Source organism: Leguminivora glycinivorella, chromosome 19 (assembly GCF_023078275.1).
Source record: "Leguminivora glycinivorella isolate SPB_JAAS2020 chromosome 19, LegGlyc_1.1, whole genome shotgun sequence".
Taxonomy (NCBI): Eukaryota; Metazoa; Arthropoda; class Insecta; order Lepidoptera; family Tortricidae; genus Leguminivora; species Leguminivora glycinivorella.
In genome coordinates this window covers 17780738-17795611 of record NC_062989.1, presented here as the reverse complement: position 1 = coordinate 17795611, position 14874 = coordinate 17780738, and the positions used below count along the sequence as shown (strand labels likewise).

The window sequence follows — 14874 nt, the reverse complement described above, 5'->3', positions numbered from 1 at the left end:
TGCAAGCACAAATTGCTCGCCCTTAAAGTTGGTCAAAGGCGCCTAGCCTTCAGAGATAACATTCACTAGAGAAATTTCAACAGGTACCTCGGCGGTCGGGGTGGTGTAGCGGTTTATCACGTCAGCCGCGTTAGCTGGAGACCCGGGTTCGATTCCCGGCTTCGCCACCAGTGGGCTTGATCGCTTTTTCTTTAGTGTATGGTATATATTTCAGCCTAGTAGGTATACCTTAAATCAAAAACATATTTAACTCCGTATAGACAGATAAAGTCTAAGAAAAAAACGTACCTTAGTACCATACAGAAAAAGGTACGGTAGCCTTGATGGCATTACACATTTGGGGTACACTCAGCTAGATGGCGCTAATATTAATATTTGACATTTTAACAGATATCGAGCTAAGAATATGGACCAAATTGTCAAAACTGAGGTTCAAAAGTTTCAAGCCTGTGTCAAGAGATGGCAGTCAAGGCACCGTGATTACACATTTTACTTCGACAGTAACTCTCTATAATACTCGATCCTCTTTGCCTTAAATAAAAAGTATACAGTTCATAGAGCCATATTCCGTCGGGCAGTATTGTAGTAACTGTTGAGGGGCTATCCGGGTTGTGGATGCTTGAATATGAACTCCAAAGAATTGTTACTATGATTTTAATTATAAAAAAAATATACAAAAATGTAAAGAGCCGAGTCATGGCCGCGGTGGCTAGTAAGCAAGTCCATCCCGAAGATGGCTGCTCCCCGCTGTCACCTCACCCCGCGGTCGCCCTGTTGGAGTGGTACGCGACATGCCGGCGGACCTTGAAGTGTCGTCTTCAACTGTAGTGTCCACGGGTAAGGGGCAGATCTTGGTAAAGTCTCTGCGCAGCAATCCAGTGGCAGTTTGAATCTCTGCGACTCTGGTAACGCCGTCGCGCCCTGGGAAGACTCGTTGTATTCTCCCTAGGAGCCATTTTATTGGAGGTTGTTGCTTATCTTTGATAACGACGAGGGTCCCAATCTCTAGTTGCCCGTTCGTCGACTGCCTCCATTTAGTTCGGATCTGAAGCTCACTTATATATTCTAGTTGCCAACGTGCCCAGAAGTGCTGGCGAAGCTGTTGAATCTTCTGGTATCTGTCCACTAATCTGGTGCGTGAAGTAAGGTCTTCTTCTGGGATCGCCGTCATACTTCGCCCGATGATGAAGTGGCCAGGTGTGAGTGGCAATAAGTCATTTTGGTCCGAGCTAAGTGGGGTCAAGGGTCGGGAATTTAAAAGTGCCTCAATGTAAGTCAGTGTTGAATACAAATCCTCATAAACTAGATTAGCCGATCCTAGTACGCGGCGTAAATGATGTTTTATAGAGCGAACACCGGCTTCGTGTAATCCACCGAAGTGTGGCGCATGTGGAGGCAAAAAATGAAAATTTATTGATTCTGAGGTTATAGCGTCAGAAATGTGAGTAGCATTTTGTGCAATAAAAGATTTGAGCTCATTAGCAGCGCCTACAAAATTTGAGCCATTGTCGCAAAAAATATCTAAAGGTTTCCCTCTGCGAGCAATAAACCTCTTGAGAGCGGCAATGAAGTTAGCTGTGCTCAGGTCGCCCACCAGCTCGATATGTATGGCCTTGGTTTTGCAGCACACAAAGATACAAATGTAGGCCTTTATGAGACGACATCCACGCCCTCTGCGATTGGCCATCATTACAGGCCCCGCGTAGTCAACATTGACTTCTAAAAAGGGAGAGCCCGGTTGAAGTCTTTGTTTGGGTAGGTTGCCCATGATTGGAGTTACGGTACGACCACCAAAACGACGGCAAGTCACACATTGGTGTGAAATCGACCTCGCGATACCGCGCCCCCAATAGGCCAATACCGTTCCCTGATTGAATAAAGCAAGTGCTGGGGACCGGCGTGCATGAGAGCTTTGTGTTGACATTCGAATAACAATTTAGTTATACGATGATTTTTGCTTAGTAGAATCGGATGAACCTTATCATATTCGTAATCCGAATTCGACAATCTGCCACCTACCCTAATTAAGTCAAGGTCGTTTGTGTCTATGTACGGGTTCAGTGACGAAATCGTAGATTTTTTAATGGAAGTTCCCGATTTTAACTTGTCATATTCGGTAGGAAACGATTCCTTTTGTGATATTAGTATTAACTTTTTTAGCGCATAGTCTAATTCCTCAGCGCTGAGTGGGCCGCTTCTCTTATCATTCTTAAAGCGCGCGTTATGAATGAATCGCGCCATGTAAGCGAAGGTACGTTGCATGCGCTTCAAGTCTGAGAATTTACTGAAGGGAAACGGCTCATCAGTGCCAGAATTGACTACCAGGCATGTGTTTTGAGTTTTAACTTCTGGTAAGTTATTAGTATTTAATTTTAATTTTAGTTGAGGCCATGCGTGCTCTGGCTGTGATAAAAATTGTGGACCGTTCCACCATAACTTGTTGTGCACTATTTCGTTGGCTGTCAATCCACGTGAAATGTGGTCTGCGGGATTTTCGTTGGTTGGAACATGTCTCCAAGTATGGTTAGCACAAGTGGACTGTATCTCGGCAATTCTGTTACGAATAAATGTTTGCAACTTACTTGGATGCATACTCAACCAACCTAGTACAATAGTTGAGTCAGACCACAGAAAGCAGCTGTCAAATTGTAGTCTCATAGAATTCAAAATTTTGTCTAGCAACCTAGAACCTTGTAGGGCTGCGCATAATTCCAATCGAGGGGTAGTTAGTGGTTTTAGTGGGGCCACTTTCCCCTTTGAGCACAGCAAGTTGACAGCTACTTCGTTGTTCTCGTTCACGGAGCGCACGTATGCGCAAGCGCCATAGGCTGCTTCAGACGCATCTACGAAAATATGTAGTTGTAAATTGACAGGACCGTGACAAATAGCGTGTCTGGGGACTTGTACTTCGTTAAGATTGTGCAACGTAAGTACAAATGCTTGCCAAACATCTCGTATCTCGTCAGGGACAGCTGTGTCCCACGACAACTGGCGCAACCACAACTTCTGCATCATGACCTTGGCTTCTAAAATAGTAGGTGCTACTAGACCCAAAGGGTCAAATATTTTAGAAATAGTTGACAAAATGCTTCGCTTAGTGACAGAGCCTTTAAGGTCTACATTGGTTGTGATGCACAAGTTATCGGATACGCTGTTCCATGTAATGCCTAAAACCTTGGAACTATGCTCAGGACATAGGTCCAGGTTTCCTTCGGCGCCATCAGTCTTGTCATTAGCTATATTTTGGAGCACGCTAGTGTCGTTTGATCTCCATTTTCGAAGTGGAAAACAAGCACTATTCAAGGTTTCTGTAAGTTTTGTGTAGATCCTAGTGGCGCCCTCTGTTGAGGAGCACCCGGATATAAGGTCATCAACGTAAAAGTCCCTAGCTATAATTTCTTTAATAACGGGATCATCGCATTCAATCGATAACTGCCGCAAACAGCGGACGGCCAAGAAAGCCGCTGACGATGTACCATAAGTCACGGTATTTAATTGAAATGTTTTTATAGACTGGGAGGGGTCGTCCCTCCACAATACTTGTTGCAGAGGCCGTTGTGATTCAACGACGTTGCACTGGCGGTACATTTTAGCCACATCTGCAGTCAAGGCCACGTCATGTTGTCTAAAACGCATTAAAATTGAAAACAAATCATCTTGTATAGTAGGGCCTACTTTCTGCAAATCATTAAAGGAATAGCCAGATGACGACTTTGCTGAACAGTCAAAAACGACTCTTAACTTGCTAGTAATACTGTCGCTTTTCAACACGGCAAAATGTGGCGCAAAATAGGTAATTTGCGACCTATCGTAATGTGATTCACTCATGTGACCTAATTGTATATATTCATGAATAAACTTTGTGTACGATTGTTTTAAAATAGGATCTCTTTGTAATTTATTTTCTAACGAAAGAAATCTTTGTTTTGCTAAACAGTAGCTATCACCTAATAGGCTAGGCGACTCTTTGAGTGGAATGGTAAGTAAAAATCGACCGTCCGGTAAACGTGTCGTGTTTTGTACAAAACTTTGTTCACATTCCATTTCTTCGACACTCAAAGAGGTACAATCATTTTTTATAGAATCTAGTTCCCAAAAGCGCGCTAGTTGTTTTTGTATAGTGCAGTTTTCCATGTTATTTTTATCTTGTAACTGTGTATTTGTAATAGTTTGTGCGTGTGCAAAACCGCATATGTCCGTCATGCCTGGTACTGAACCGCCTAGGACCCAACCAAGTTTGGTTTCATGCAAAATTAAATTTGTATTATCTAATTCGATTTGTTCTGAGCCCAATAAACCCCAAAACACCTTGTTTCCTAGTAAAATGTCAATATTTGATTTTTCGTAAAAAGTGGGATCTGCCAGCGTGATGTTTTTGGGTATATTGAAGGCTTCAAAATCAATAGGTTCGCATGGCCAGGGCCTAGTTATTACAGGTATGACGGTACATTTTAGTTCCATGGAGTAATCATTGTATTTTGATTTTATGTCAACCGTACAAGTTTTATTTAAAATAGATTCATGTTCGTTTAGTCCTGTAATTGAAATAAAAACGTCTTTTGTTTCCAAATTCAACTGTTTGCACAACCTTTCAGTAATAAAATTTGAAGTACTACCACAATCAAGCATAATACGCACGGGATAAATATTAGAGTTTGCAGCTCGCACGTCAACTATAGCGGTCGTCAATACCCCTTCCGGCTCCTCGTCCTCGGCGCAAACAAGTCCGACCGGCGCAGACGCGCCGGCCGCGCCGCCCGCCCGGCCAGCAGGCGCGGGCGCGGCCGGCGCGGGCGCAGGGGGAGGGGCCGCGGCCGTCGCAGGCAGCGCGATGCCGCTGGTGCTAGGTACCGCGGTACTCGTACTGGGTACACTGCTATCGCTCGCAGACGGTTTAGTTGTATGCAAAATAGTGTTGTGTTTTTTCCTGCAAACTCTGCACGGGCTCAAACGACATTTTTTAGTAGGATGCCCGTGACGTAAACAATTAAGGCACAAATTTAAACCTAGGGCCTTGTCCTCCCTATCTTGTGCACTCAAATCTAGAAACGCTTTGCAATTATAAATATTGTGAACGCTCGAATTGCATACGGGACACAATTTAGTATTGTTATTAGAATAGAATAGAATAGAATAGAATAATGTTTATTCAGGCAACACACACTATTGCATTACATAATAACAAATAAAGTACAAAGAAACAATTATAAAATCTAGAAGAAGAAAACAATACAAACAGATGAAAAGAATATGTGAAGCTGAAATGGTCTCCACTCAGCAATGCAGTTGGCACGACTAGGCGTTGCCAACGGCGCTGGTATTCTGTGGAGCCAGCGAGGAGTGCGGGACGGCATATTGCGCGACTTGAGTAATACAATTGGGTGATACATACATACGTATATTATAAATAGGGATTATATTAATTTATAAATATTAAGGATGTGATTGTTCTAGCGTTCTATATATATATATATATATAGGTAATATAATTATGCTATTTACTAGTAAGTACACAGCTACTTGCGGCTTAATAGTAATATAATTATTATTCGAGCTATTTAGACTGATGCCATTGGGCAGCAACACCTTGTTGTGCCATTAAATGTATTTTTAGTTTTGCCTTAAATCCACTAACTGTAGTGCTCTCCCAAATTGGTGGTGGAAGATTGTTCCAGCATTTCGTGGCAGCGTAACGAAAGCTGCCACGAAATGCTGCGGTATTGTGCCTTGGGCAGATCAGTCGAGGATTACGCCTGACACGTCGCTGGTAGAAAGAAATTTTATTGTACAAATATGAGGGTTTCTTAGTGTTGACGATACCGAACAATAGTGTAGCAAAATGCAGGGTACGACGACCATTCATATTTAATAAATTGTTTTTATTGAGATGCGGGGTAATGTGGGATCGCGGGGGTATTGGAAAACAAAAACGTGTGCAGGCATTTTGTAGCCTTTGTATGACTTTTTTAGTTTGAGAGAGTAAGCAGTTACCATATACAGTGTCGGCATAATTAAGTTTCGACAAGATGAGTGTGTCACACAGTTTTATACGCATATCAACACTGAGATAGTTACGAACTTTGTATAGGACAGTTAGTCTATAAAAGCAGTTCCTTACGGTTTCCAAAATGTGGTTCTCAAAATGTAGAAAGCTATCCATGAGCAGGCCTAGGTTGCGAGCTTCTGTAACCCTCTCCACATGTTTTCCTGAAATGCTTACTTGAGGATTAGAAGCTATAATACGGCTAACTTGCTTTTTTGAACCTAGTACTAGGAACTTAGATTTCGTCGGGTTTAGTACCAAGCTATTCTTTTCTGACCAGCTGTTAATGCGGTGTAGGTCTTCATTTAAACTATCAACAGCTTGTTGCATGTCTTCTGGTTTGAACGATATGAAGAGCTGTATGTCATCGGCATATATATGGAATTGACAGTGTCTTATGTTATATATGATATCTGCACTGTATAGACTATACAACACTGGGCCCAGAATTGAGCCTTGTGGCACCCCTCTGGATACTGGAAGAGACTCCGACGTGATGGTTAAGCCGTCCGCGCCGTGCACTTGGACAAATTGTGTTCGGTTACTCATGTAGCTTGCAAACCACTTAATCGAGCTATCGCTAAAACCATAATATGCTAATTTAGAAAGTAGAGTAGATATGTTGATACAGTCGAATGCACGCGAAAAATCTAAAAGAGCTAAAATTGTTCCTTTGCCAGCATCCTGTGAGGACAATATCTCATCTACCACGTCCAGAAGGGCAGTGGAGGTACTATGTTTTTTTCTAAAGCCAGATTGTCTTAACGGGAGTATATTATTATTTTCGAGGAAATCAGTAAGCTGCATGCATACCACCTTCTCAAGTATTTTCGACAGGAGGGGTAGTATACTGATTGGCCTCAGGTCTTTAAAATCCGCTGGATGGGGCGTTTTAGGGATTGGTTTAACTGCGGCTATTTTCCACAGATCGGGAAAAACATTTGTTTCTATTGACTTATTAACTATGTTTGTTATTACGCTTAATGTTCTGGGTAGTGTCAATATCAACATGTCCAGGGATATACCATCGACCCCAACAGTATTTGTCGATATAGATTTAATAATCTTAGCAATCAGGGTTTCATCGACTGTTTTTAAGTTAAACACTGCAGAGCCATATCGATTGGACTCGAGAAAATTTATATAAGATACATCGTCTGTGTTATTGCCGGGTATATTAAGAAAGTGGGTATTAATAGAGTTTGGATCAGTTAGATGTGCGGGTAGTTCTAAATCTTTGGACTTGAAATCGACTATATTGTTTTTAATATTTTTCCAAAGTTTGCTGGGGTCGTTGATATTCCTATTAATGTGATACTGGAAATATGCAGATTGTTCGTAATGAAGTGACACGTTTACTAAATGTTTCAAATCTTTATAATACTGCCTGTGGCTATCCAGTTTAGTGTGGCGGTATTTGGCATGAGCTTGGTCTCTTAATCGCATCATCTCTTTGATATTAGGAGTAATCCAAGGATACGTGCTTTCTTTAATCCGAACTTTTTTAGGGGGTGCATACATGTCAAAAATATTTATTAAGCAACAGTTAAACTGCTCAACCATTTCGTCAACGCTCCCTTTGACCATTTTTTCCCACTGTATAATATTCATAGTGTTATTAAAATGATTGATGTCTATATCTTTTATAGGTCTGTAAATAAACAGTTTCGGGGGCGGCTTTACTTTCTTGATATCCACTTGGCAAGTAATGAACGCATGGCTGCTCAGGTCAGGAATATGGGTAACAGACACATTAGAGACGGGCTTATTACAACATACTACATCTATAAGACTTTCACTATGTTCTGTGAAGTGCGTTGGTTGTGTTACATACTGTGACAAGTGCATATAATTCAAAAAGTTGATAAGCTTCTTAGAGTTTGATTCCTGATCATTTAGAACGTTGATGTTGAAATCACCCAATAAAATAATGTAGTCATACATAGCGAATGAGGTTAGGGAGTCACTAAGAGCATCCAGAAAGGTGTCAACGTCAAACCAGGGAGGCCGGTACGCGGTACCTACAGCTAGTCTAAGACCGTTGGTATTGAGACCGAGCCACATCTGCTCCACCAGCGGCGCAACGGGATGCTGGAGGCGGCGCGCGGTGAGGCCGCGCCGGAGGTACATGCCGACGCCGCCGCCGCGCGCGCCCGCTCGCGGCGTCGCGCGGCACGTGCCGCAGCCGGTAGCCCGGCGGCGCCGGGGCGCGCAGTTCTTGGCCTTCTCTCAACCAGGTCTCATTAATTGCCATTATGTCTACATCAGCTCGCGCCATGGCCACGTTAAACTCGTTATGGCGTGTCCCGAGTGATCCGGGGTTCAAAAACCCAAAGGTTAATTTTTTATTTTTAATATACTGGACAACAAAAGAGTATAGGATTTCGCAATATTTACAGTGAAGTTGGTACAATCTGAGAAATGAGGCATGTCTCCAATCGATAATGGTAGAACTCGGTAATTGTATGGACTTATATGTGAATATCACATTAATACTTATCGGGTTCGATAATGGTGTCGAGTTTCGCACGTGTGCACTTTGGTCAATAACGTTTAATATAATTATAAGGACTGTACATTTTAATAGGGTTAATTTTATATGATGTGTAAGTGAATAAATAAAACAGAGATGTAAATACCGTGCTATAGTTATTATTACATAAATAAACATTTCAATAAGCATGCAGTTGTAGTTGTAGTTATTGTTATAAATATGTTTACATAGATAGCAGGTCGCGCAATGTACCGTCAACAACAACAATATACAATTTACCGCATCAAACAAAGACTTAAATTTACAAAGTAGATGTGAGCAATTTTTACCACTTAATCTTAATTGATAGCAATGTTTTAGTGTAGTATAATTAATCATTTTTTTGTTAAATTTATTTGTAAATACAGTTAAACCGCATATAAACATTGAGCAAACATTACATAATATTATTACTTTAATTATATACAGGAAGACTAATAAATATTCTGCCATATATCTAAAAGCACCAAAACAGTTTCTAATGTCATTTTTCAGTAGATGTAATAGGTTCCACTCCGAAAACCTGTCGGATATCACTTTCATGCCGTATTCGAACTGTTTTGCTGTCCTTACCGTCTGTTTTTTTAGCGTATATACAACCGTCCTTCGTCCACACAAACCGCCATCCCGCGGCACCACTAGCCTGCCGAGCCTGCCAGAAAAGTTTACGGTTGTTTTTTGTCAACCTTTCATTGATGTAAACACGGCGTGGGTTGTGTTCTGGTAGTCCTATGGCACTCGTATCCAGACCTCGGCGAACCCGCGCGTTCCGTAGTAGACTGTCCCTCGACGACCTTCTCGCGAGCCGCAGGACCAGGGGGCGGGGATGTAGTCCAGTGCTGGTCCCTGTAGTACCAGCAACGGCTGGTCTCTGTGGTCCGACACGCTCCACGCTGACAACCTCTCGATCTTCCAATGACATACCTAACTTTGAGGATATGGCTTGCACAATGTGAATGGTTGATTCCCCTGGGTGTTCTGGTATACCTGTGATTTCCAGATCGTTTAGTAGTAAAGCCTGGTCTCTTTCGTTCAGTTCTTGGCGTATTTCATCGATAACGGTCGTGAGTTCTGCGTTGTTTGGTTGATGTATACTTTTATTTTTTGAGGCAAACAATTCTTCGGTGAGGCGCGTGTTCTCCGATTCTAATGTTTTTATTTTATCGTTCATTAGCATAACGTCTGTTTGAATGGCGTTTATTCGATTGTTCAGCTGGTCCGTTGTATCCGTGAACTCCTTTTTTATGCGCGTAATTGCAATCGTCATTTCTTGATTAATTTGTCTGAAAATTTGATCTCTCGTTGTACTTAGTTTAGAGTCTAGACCTCGGATTTCATTTTTTACGCCGGCTAATTTTACATCGAGCAATCTGGATAGTGCCTCGAGACTCAACTCCGTCGAGAGGTTGGCCTTTTCTGAGGTGTTCTCATCTAAGTAGCTATGATTCATTCTACTGTAATCGGGCTCGGCCTGACTCGACTCGTCACATATTGACATGTCGTTGTCTGTTGTTGAGGGTGGCGATCGCTCAAAATGTGTGCGCACAGGTGTGTCGTCGCCCCTACGACGTTTTGATGAGACATTGTTACAGGATTGGCATCTCCATCCGCTGCTCTCGATGTCTTTTATAATTGTTTTGTAGTAATCAGGAGGTATTCCCATACATGTATAGTGGTACGCTCCCCGACATAAAGGACAGATCAGAAGCTCCTCGCTGGAAATCGGGTGCGGGCAGGCCAAGCAATTTTTTGTATTGCTCATATTGAAAACTGGCTCTGTAGGGTCCAAAATCCCGTACGTGTTCGCGCAGATAAGACGTGCTCGCGACGACTGACCGTTAAACTTGCTGACCTTGACCACTCAATATGGACGGTTGAAATTACTCGTATCACTAAGATTTTACACACTGATTGTCGTTAATTCCGCCGATTATTTAACGAATTCACTTTGCAGTCACTTTGTTTGTTCTTCAAGTAAACTTTTGGTGTATAATTGAACTACGAGCGTCACAATATAGTACCGATATCGAATTTAAAAGCAGAGCGCTGTCGGGTACACTGTTTACTCCGCGCCGTCCCGCGCGCACCTCCTAATTAATAGTATTCGTCTTAGTAGGCGAATCATAAGTGACCAAGGCTCGCGGCTTCTCTTGTCTAACATTTCTTTGCTCGATAGTTTCTAGTAAATCGGCTCGCATCCTAACAAATTTGACTAAGTCGTCAAATGTGTTAGAATCGCCCTCTAACGTTAATTTGTATTTTTCCCACTCAAATAATGTTTGGCTGTCGAGCTTGGTACACACGATATAAGTCAATAATGTGTCCCACTTATCAACTGGTTCTTGTAATATTTGTAAGGACTTTAGGTTTTTTATGAAAGTATCAATTAACCTGCGTAACTGAAAGGCTGTATCTTTTTGTACGGAAAATACGTTAAATAACGCTTTAACGTGATTAGAAATGAGTAAACGTTTGTTATTGTACCTGTCACACACAAGCTCCCATGCGATTTGATAGTTCGAAGCACTAAATTCGATCGATTTAATAACTAGTAAAGCACTGCCTTCTAAGTAAGATCGTAGGTAATGAAACTTCGTAATATCGGATAAGCTAGTATCATTATGAATCATAGATTCATACATGTCACGAAACTCCAACCATTGACTGTACGTACCATCAAACTTACTTAGATTGATTTCAGGCAATTTTACCTTTGTGCGCTTCATATCCGTCACCTGCATATCGGCTGGTGGTGACTTAGTACTCCTGCCTGCAGGACCCTCCGCCTCGCTCAGCAGGAGCTGGGCGCGAGCGATGCTGCTGTAGTACGTTGCCTCGAAAGTATTCCGCTGGGAGTATTGCTCGGCAGCTTCTTCATGGGCACATTCGATCTGTAATTGCACGTCATGGAAGTCGTTAAACACTAATTCCAACCTCGAAATACGCAGCTCGAGCTCAAACCTTTGATGAGGAGTTAATTTTTCTGGTAATTCACTCAAATAGGTATTAAAATTAGTCAACTGAGCCTTACAGGTACCACGACGCTTAATATTTTCTTTTAGAATGGCTTCAGTCATTTTTTACGTTTAAAAACGACACTGCAATGCAAAACAACCAACAGGAAATGAATGTAAACAACACTTACTTGTAATTCGTAGTTTTAGTTAAGATAATTAGCACTATGTACTCGTTAGGTCCTAATATCTTTGTGTACTAGTATATCTGTTGAAAAACACGTAATGTACTTGTTTTATGCACTAAATATTGAGATAACTGCACTTTAATCACAATAGGCACTGAATTTGATTTAATTTACTTGTTATTTCGATAAGCCGGCAACTAGTACTGACGGCGTAAACATGTGATTTTTTACCGTTAGCTGCAGCTGGCACTAGATAACGATGGCTAAGTAGATATCTATAGCTGCGCCTTATGAGGATTTATATTAAATACACTGTTTGTTATGAAGTTAAGTTAAGATTTAGTTTGTAATCTAGTTTCTATAGTAGGTATGATACCTAAGTAGGCACTAATGTAAGAAAGGGAGTGGATTGGGAACTTAGCTGGTTTCTAGTAATCCTGGGCTTGCGTTTCCTTAAATCCGTCCATATAGGCTTGTAGATCCCTTCTTGTAGTAGGTATTTAGTGGACTTATCTTGTTTCTGGCGGCGAACTCGACGTAATTAGCTTGTAATTTCGAATAGTTAACTGCGCTGTGACAATGGCGGTGCACGGACACGTTGGCTGGACAGTTAATTCGTAGTTACTCGCTGATTCTTGATTTGGAGGCTCGAAGACCAATGTTGAGGGGCTATCCGGGTTGTGGATGCTTGAATATGAACTCCAAAGAATTGTTACTATGATTTTAATTATAAAAAAAATATACAAAAATGTAAAGAGCCGAGTCATGGCCGCGGTGGCTAGTAAGCAAGTCCATCCCGAAGATGGCTGCTCCCCGCTGTCACCTCACCCCGCGGTCGCCCTGTTGGAGTGGTACGCGACAGTAACAACTGCCAATCGCTTTCACCTAGTATTAAGCGTATCGCAGCTCCAACTATCGCTCTTCTGTAGTGGCGGGACAGAGTCAGACTGCGTTTTGGTCTCTACATAGAGTCATACTGTCAATAATAGGCTAAGTAGATTCCTATACTTAAAATAAAATATTTTATGCAGTGCACGAAATAAAGCACGACATCATTAGAAGAAAAATATGGACGGTATAGGAAGTGTTATTGGGAAGGTTGTATATGCAATCGACTCATGCTTGACCAAGTTTTAAGTTTGGAAGCTCAGTTGTCTATGTGCAGACTTTAGAGTTTTCAAACAGACACTCTTTTGACAGGACTCGAGAAGTAAACATGTTTTTGTAAATCATAATAAATAACGTTTTCGATAATCCAAAGTGCCTTCCTATTGTTCCAAGGACCTCCTGTAGGACTCCTTACACTGAGAGAAATTTGCATTGTGAATTTAACAAGTTCGACTTGTTGCGGTTTATCCGTTTGAATCAGCCAAACGCATGTTTAAAACAATATGTGTCAGGTTGTTTTTATAAAATCGACTTGTTGATTCAAATATATTGCCGATTCAAATGACAAGTAGCTTGTTGTTTGAACCAAAGAGCACGTAGGCGCTATTTTAACCAAAAAACTTGTTGAGCGAACATGAAAACTGGTTGTATTTTCTGTCAGTGTACAGGTAAATGTTTAAACATAATTTCTATTTAATAAGTCAAAGAGAAAAATATATGTAAAGTAAATGAATTGACCGTCACGTCTCTCCTTAGTATTTCATAGTAATTCCATATTAGCAAATTGTTTTGACAGCTCTTAAAAAAAGCTGATTTGACTAGTAGGAAGTCTAGTCTATTGTTACTTGGCTAGGTTGGCTGGGTACGAATTTAATCTGGTTTTATTAATTACAGACATGACTTGACAACATAAACCTTTCAACAATAAAATTCAATCAAGCAATCTTTTATTCAAATACTAGCGTAAGCCCGCGGCTTCGCAGGCGTTAGAAAGAGACAAAAAGTAGCCTATGTCACTCTCCATCCCTTTCACTATCTCCACCTAAAAAATCACGTCAATTCGTCGCTCCGTTGTGCCGTGAAAGACGGACAAGCAAACACACTTTCCCATTTATAACATTAGTATGGATTTACTAACACACCCTTTTTTTAAAAGCTCTGCAGGGTTAGCACATGATTGGCGCGAGAGTATGTCGCCGCGAGATAGACTACCCGTCCTTATGTCATCGATACAGTTAGAAGAAGACGTGTCATCTATCTCGCGGCGACATACTCTCGCGGCCATCATGTGCTAGGCCTACTGCTGTCACAATTAAAATAAAACATACTTTACTCAGTTTGCGCGCCAAAGGTGCCAACATAATGCCATTTCCACATTACTCACGCCGGGAGGAAAGTAACACATTTACTCACAACTCACAAAGACCACGTACGTAGAGACCGGGGACTCTATTCGACATGGTAAAACTGTCGTTTTGATATTGTCTTTCATCGTTGCATTTGTTTTATGTCAAGTTTTTAAGTTCGTCCCGTTCTGCTTTCGTTAAATTATTTACTTTTCTTCAATAGTTTTTGTCATTAATTGTTTGTCTTTTTCTTCATTCAGTTCATTCTATTCTTAACTGTATTATAGTTTCATACGAACTAAGAAAAAGACAAATTATGATAGGATGGAAACGAATGCTTCGAAATAAGAAAGAGACAAACAACTCATATGATAATCAATGAATCTACGGTTGTACTCACGTTATTATATCGCTATTGCTGCGACGTGTAGATTCATTAATTATTTGAATATGTCTCACGAAAGTTTAACGTGTATAACTCATATGATCAAAGAAGGCAAAAGCAATTATCCACAGGGTGACAAGTATGATTAGCAAACAAAAAAAAACGATTAAAAAACTGTATCCGTAGTAGGTAGTAAAATACAAACTTATACGTTTCAGTTGTACAGTTTAATATTTAAAGTGATGTAATAAATACTTGTTAGGATCTACATCTACATAGGATCTACATTTGTATAGATGTAATTACATATGTTGTGCAATAATCTAATATGGTAAAAGTTATGACCTGTAATTTTCATTACCAATAAAGAATGTCTATGTCTATGTCTATGTCTACATGCGACAATATTCACTGTTGATCTTTAAATGACACAAGACTGAATTGACAGTTCAGCGTGTTGAATAAAGCTGCCGAGGGCTATTATCGCGGGCTTACAGAAGAAGACGGGATAAGCAACCTGAAAATGTTTACTGAAAA

General features: G+C 41.0%; 1 protein-coding gene across 4 annotated transcripts; it reads right to left on the bottom strand.

Moving 5' to 3' along the window:
• Positions 1–658: 658 nt before the first annotated feature.
• LOC125236535 lies at positions 659–12429 on the bottom strand. Of its 4 annotated transcripts, XM_048143373.1 has the most exons (4): positions 11893–12429; positions 11722–11798; positions 11288–11467; positions 659–1719 (listed from the first exon to the last, which is right to left on the bottom strand). In XM_048143373.1, the coding sequence occupies exon 4, from the start codon at positions 1688–1690 to the stop codon at positions 710–712; it is 981 nt and encodes a 326-aa protein (XP_047999330.1). In that variant the 5' UTR covers positions 1691–1719; positions 11288–11467; positions 11722–11798; positions 11893–12429; the 3' UTR covers positions 659–709. The 4 variants fall into 4 exon arrangements, with proteins under 4 accessions (XP_047999330.1, XP_047999329.1, XP_047999332.1 ...); XM_048143372.1 differs by having other exon boundaries at positions 11722–12429; XM_048143375.1 differs by lacking the exons at positions 11722–11798; positions 11893–12429 and adding an exon at positions 11608–11663.
• Between the last annotated feature and the right edge of the window lie 2445 nt (positions 12430–14874).

Bases quoted from the DNA above. Each gene is read 5' to 3' on its own strand.
- LOC125236535 (XM_048143372.1), bottom strand. From the start codon at position 1,690: ATGATGGCCAATCGCAGAGGGCGTGGATGTCGTCTCATAAAGGCCTAC.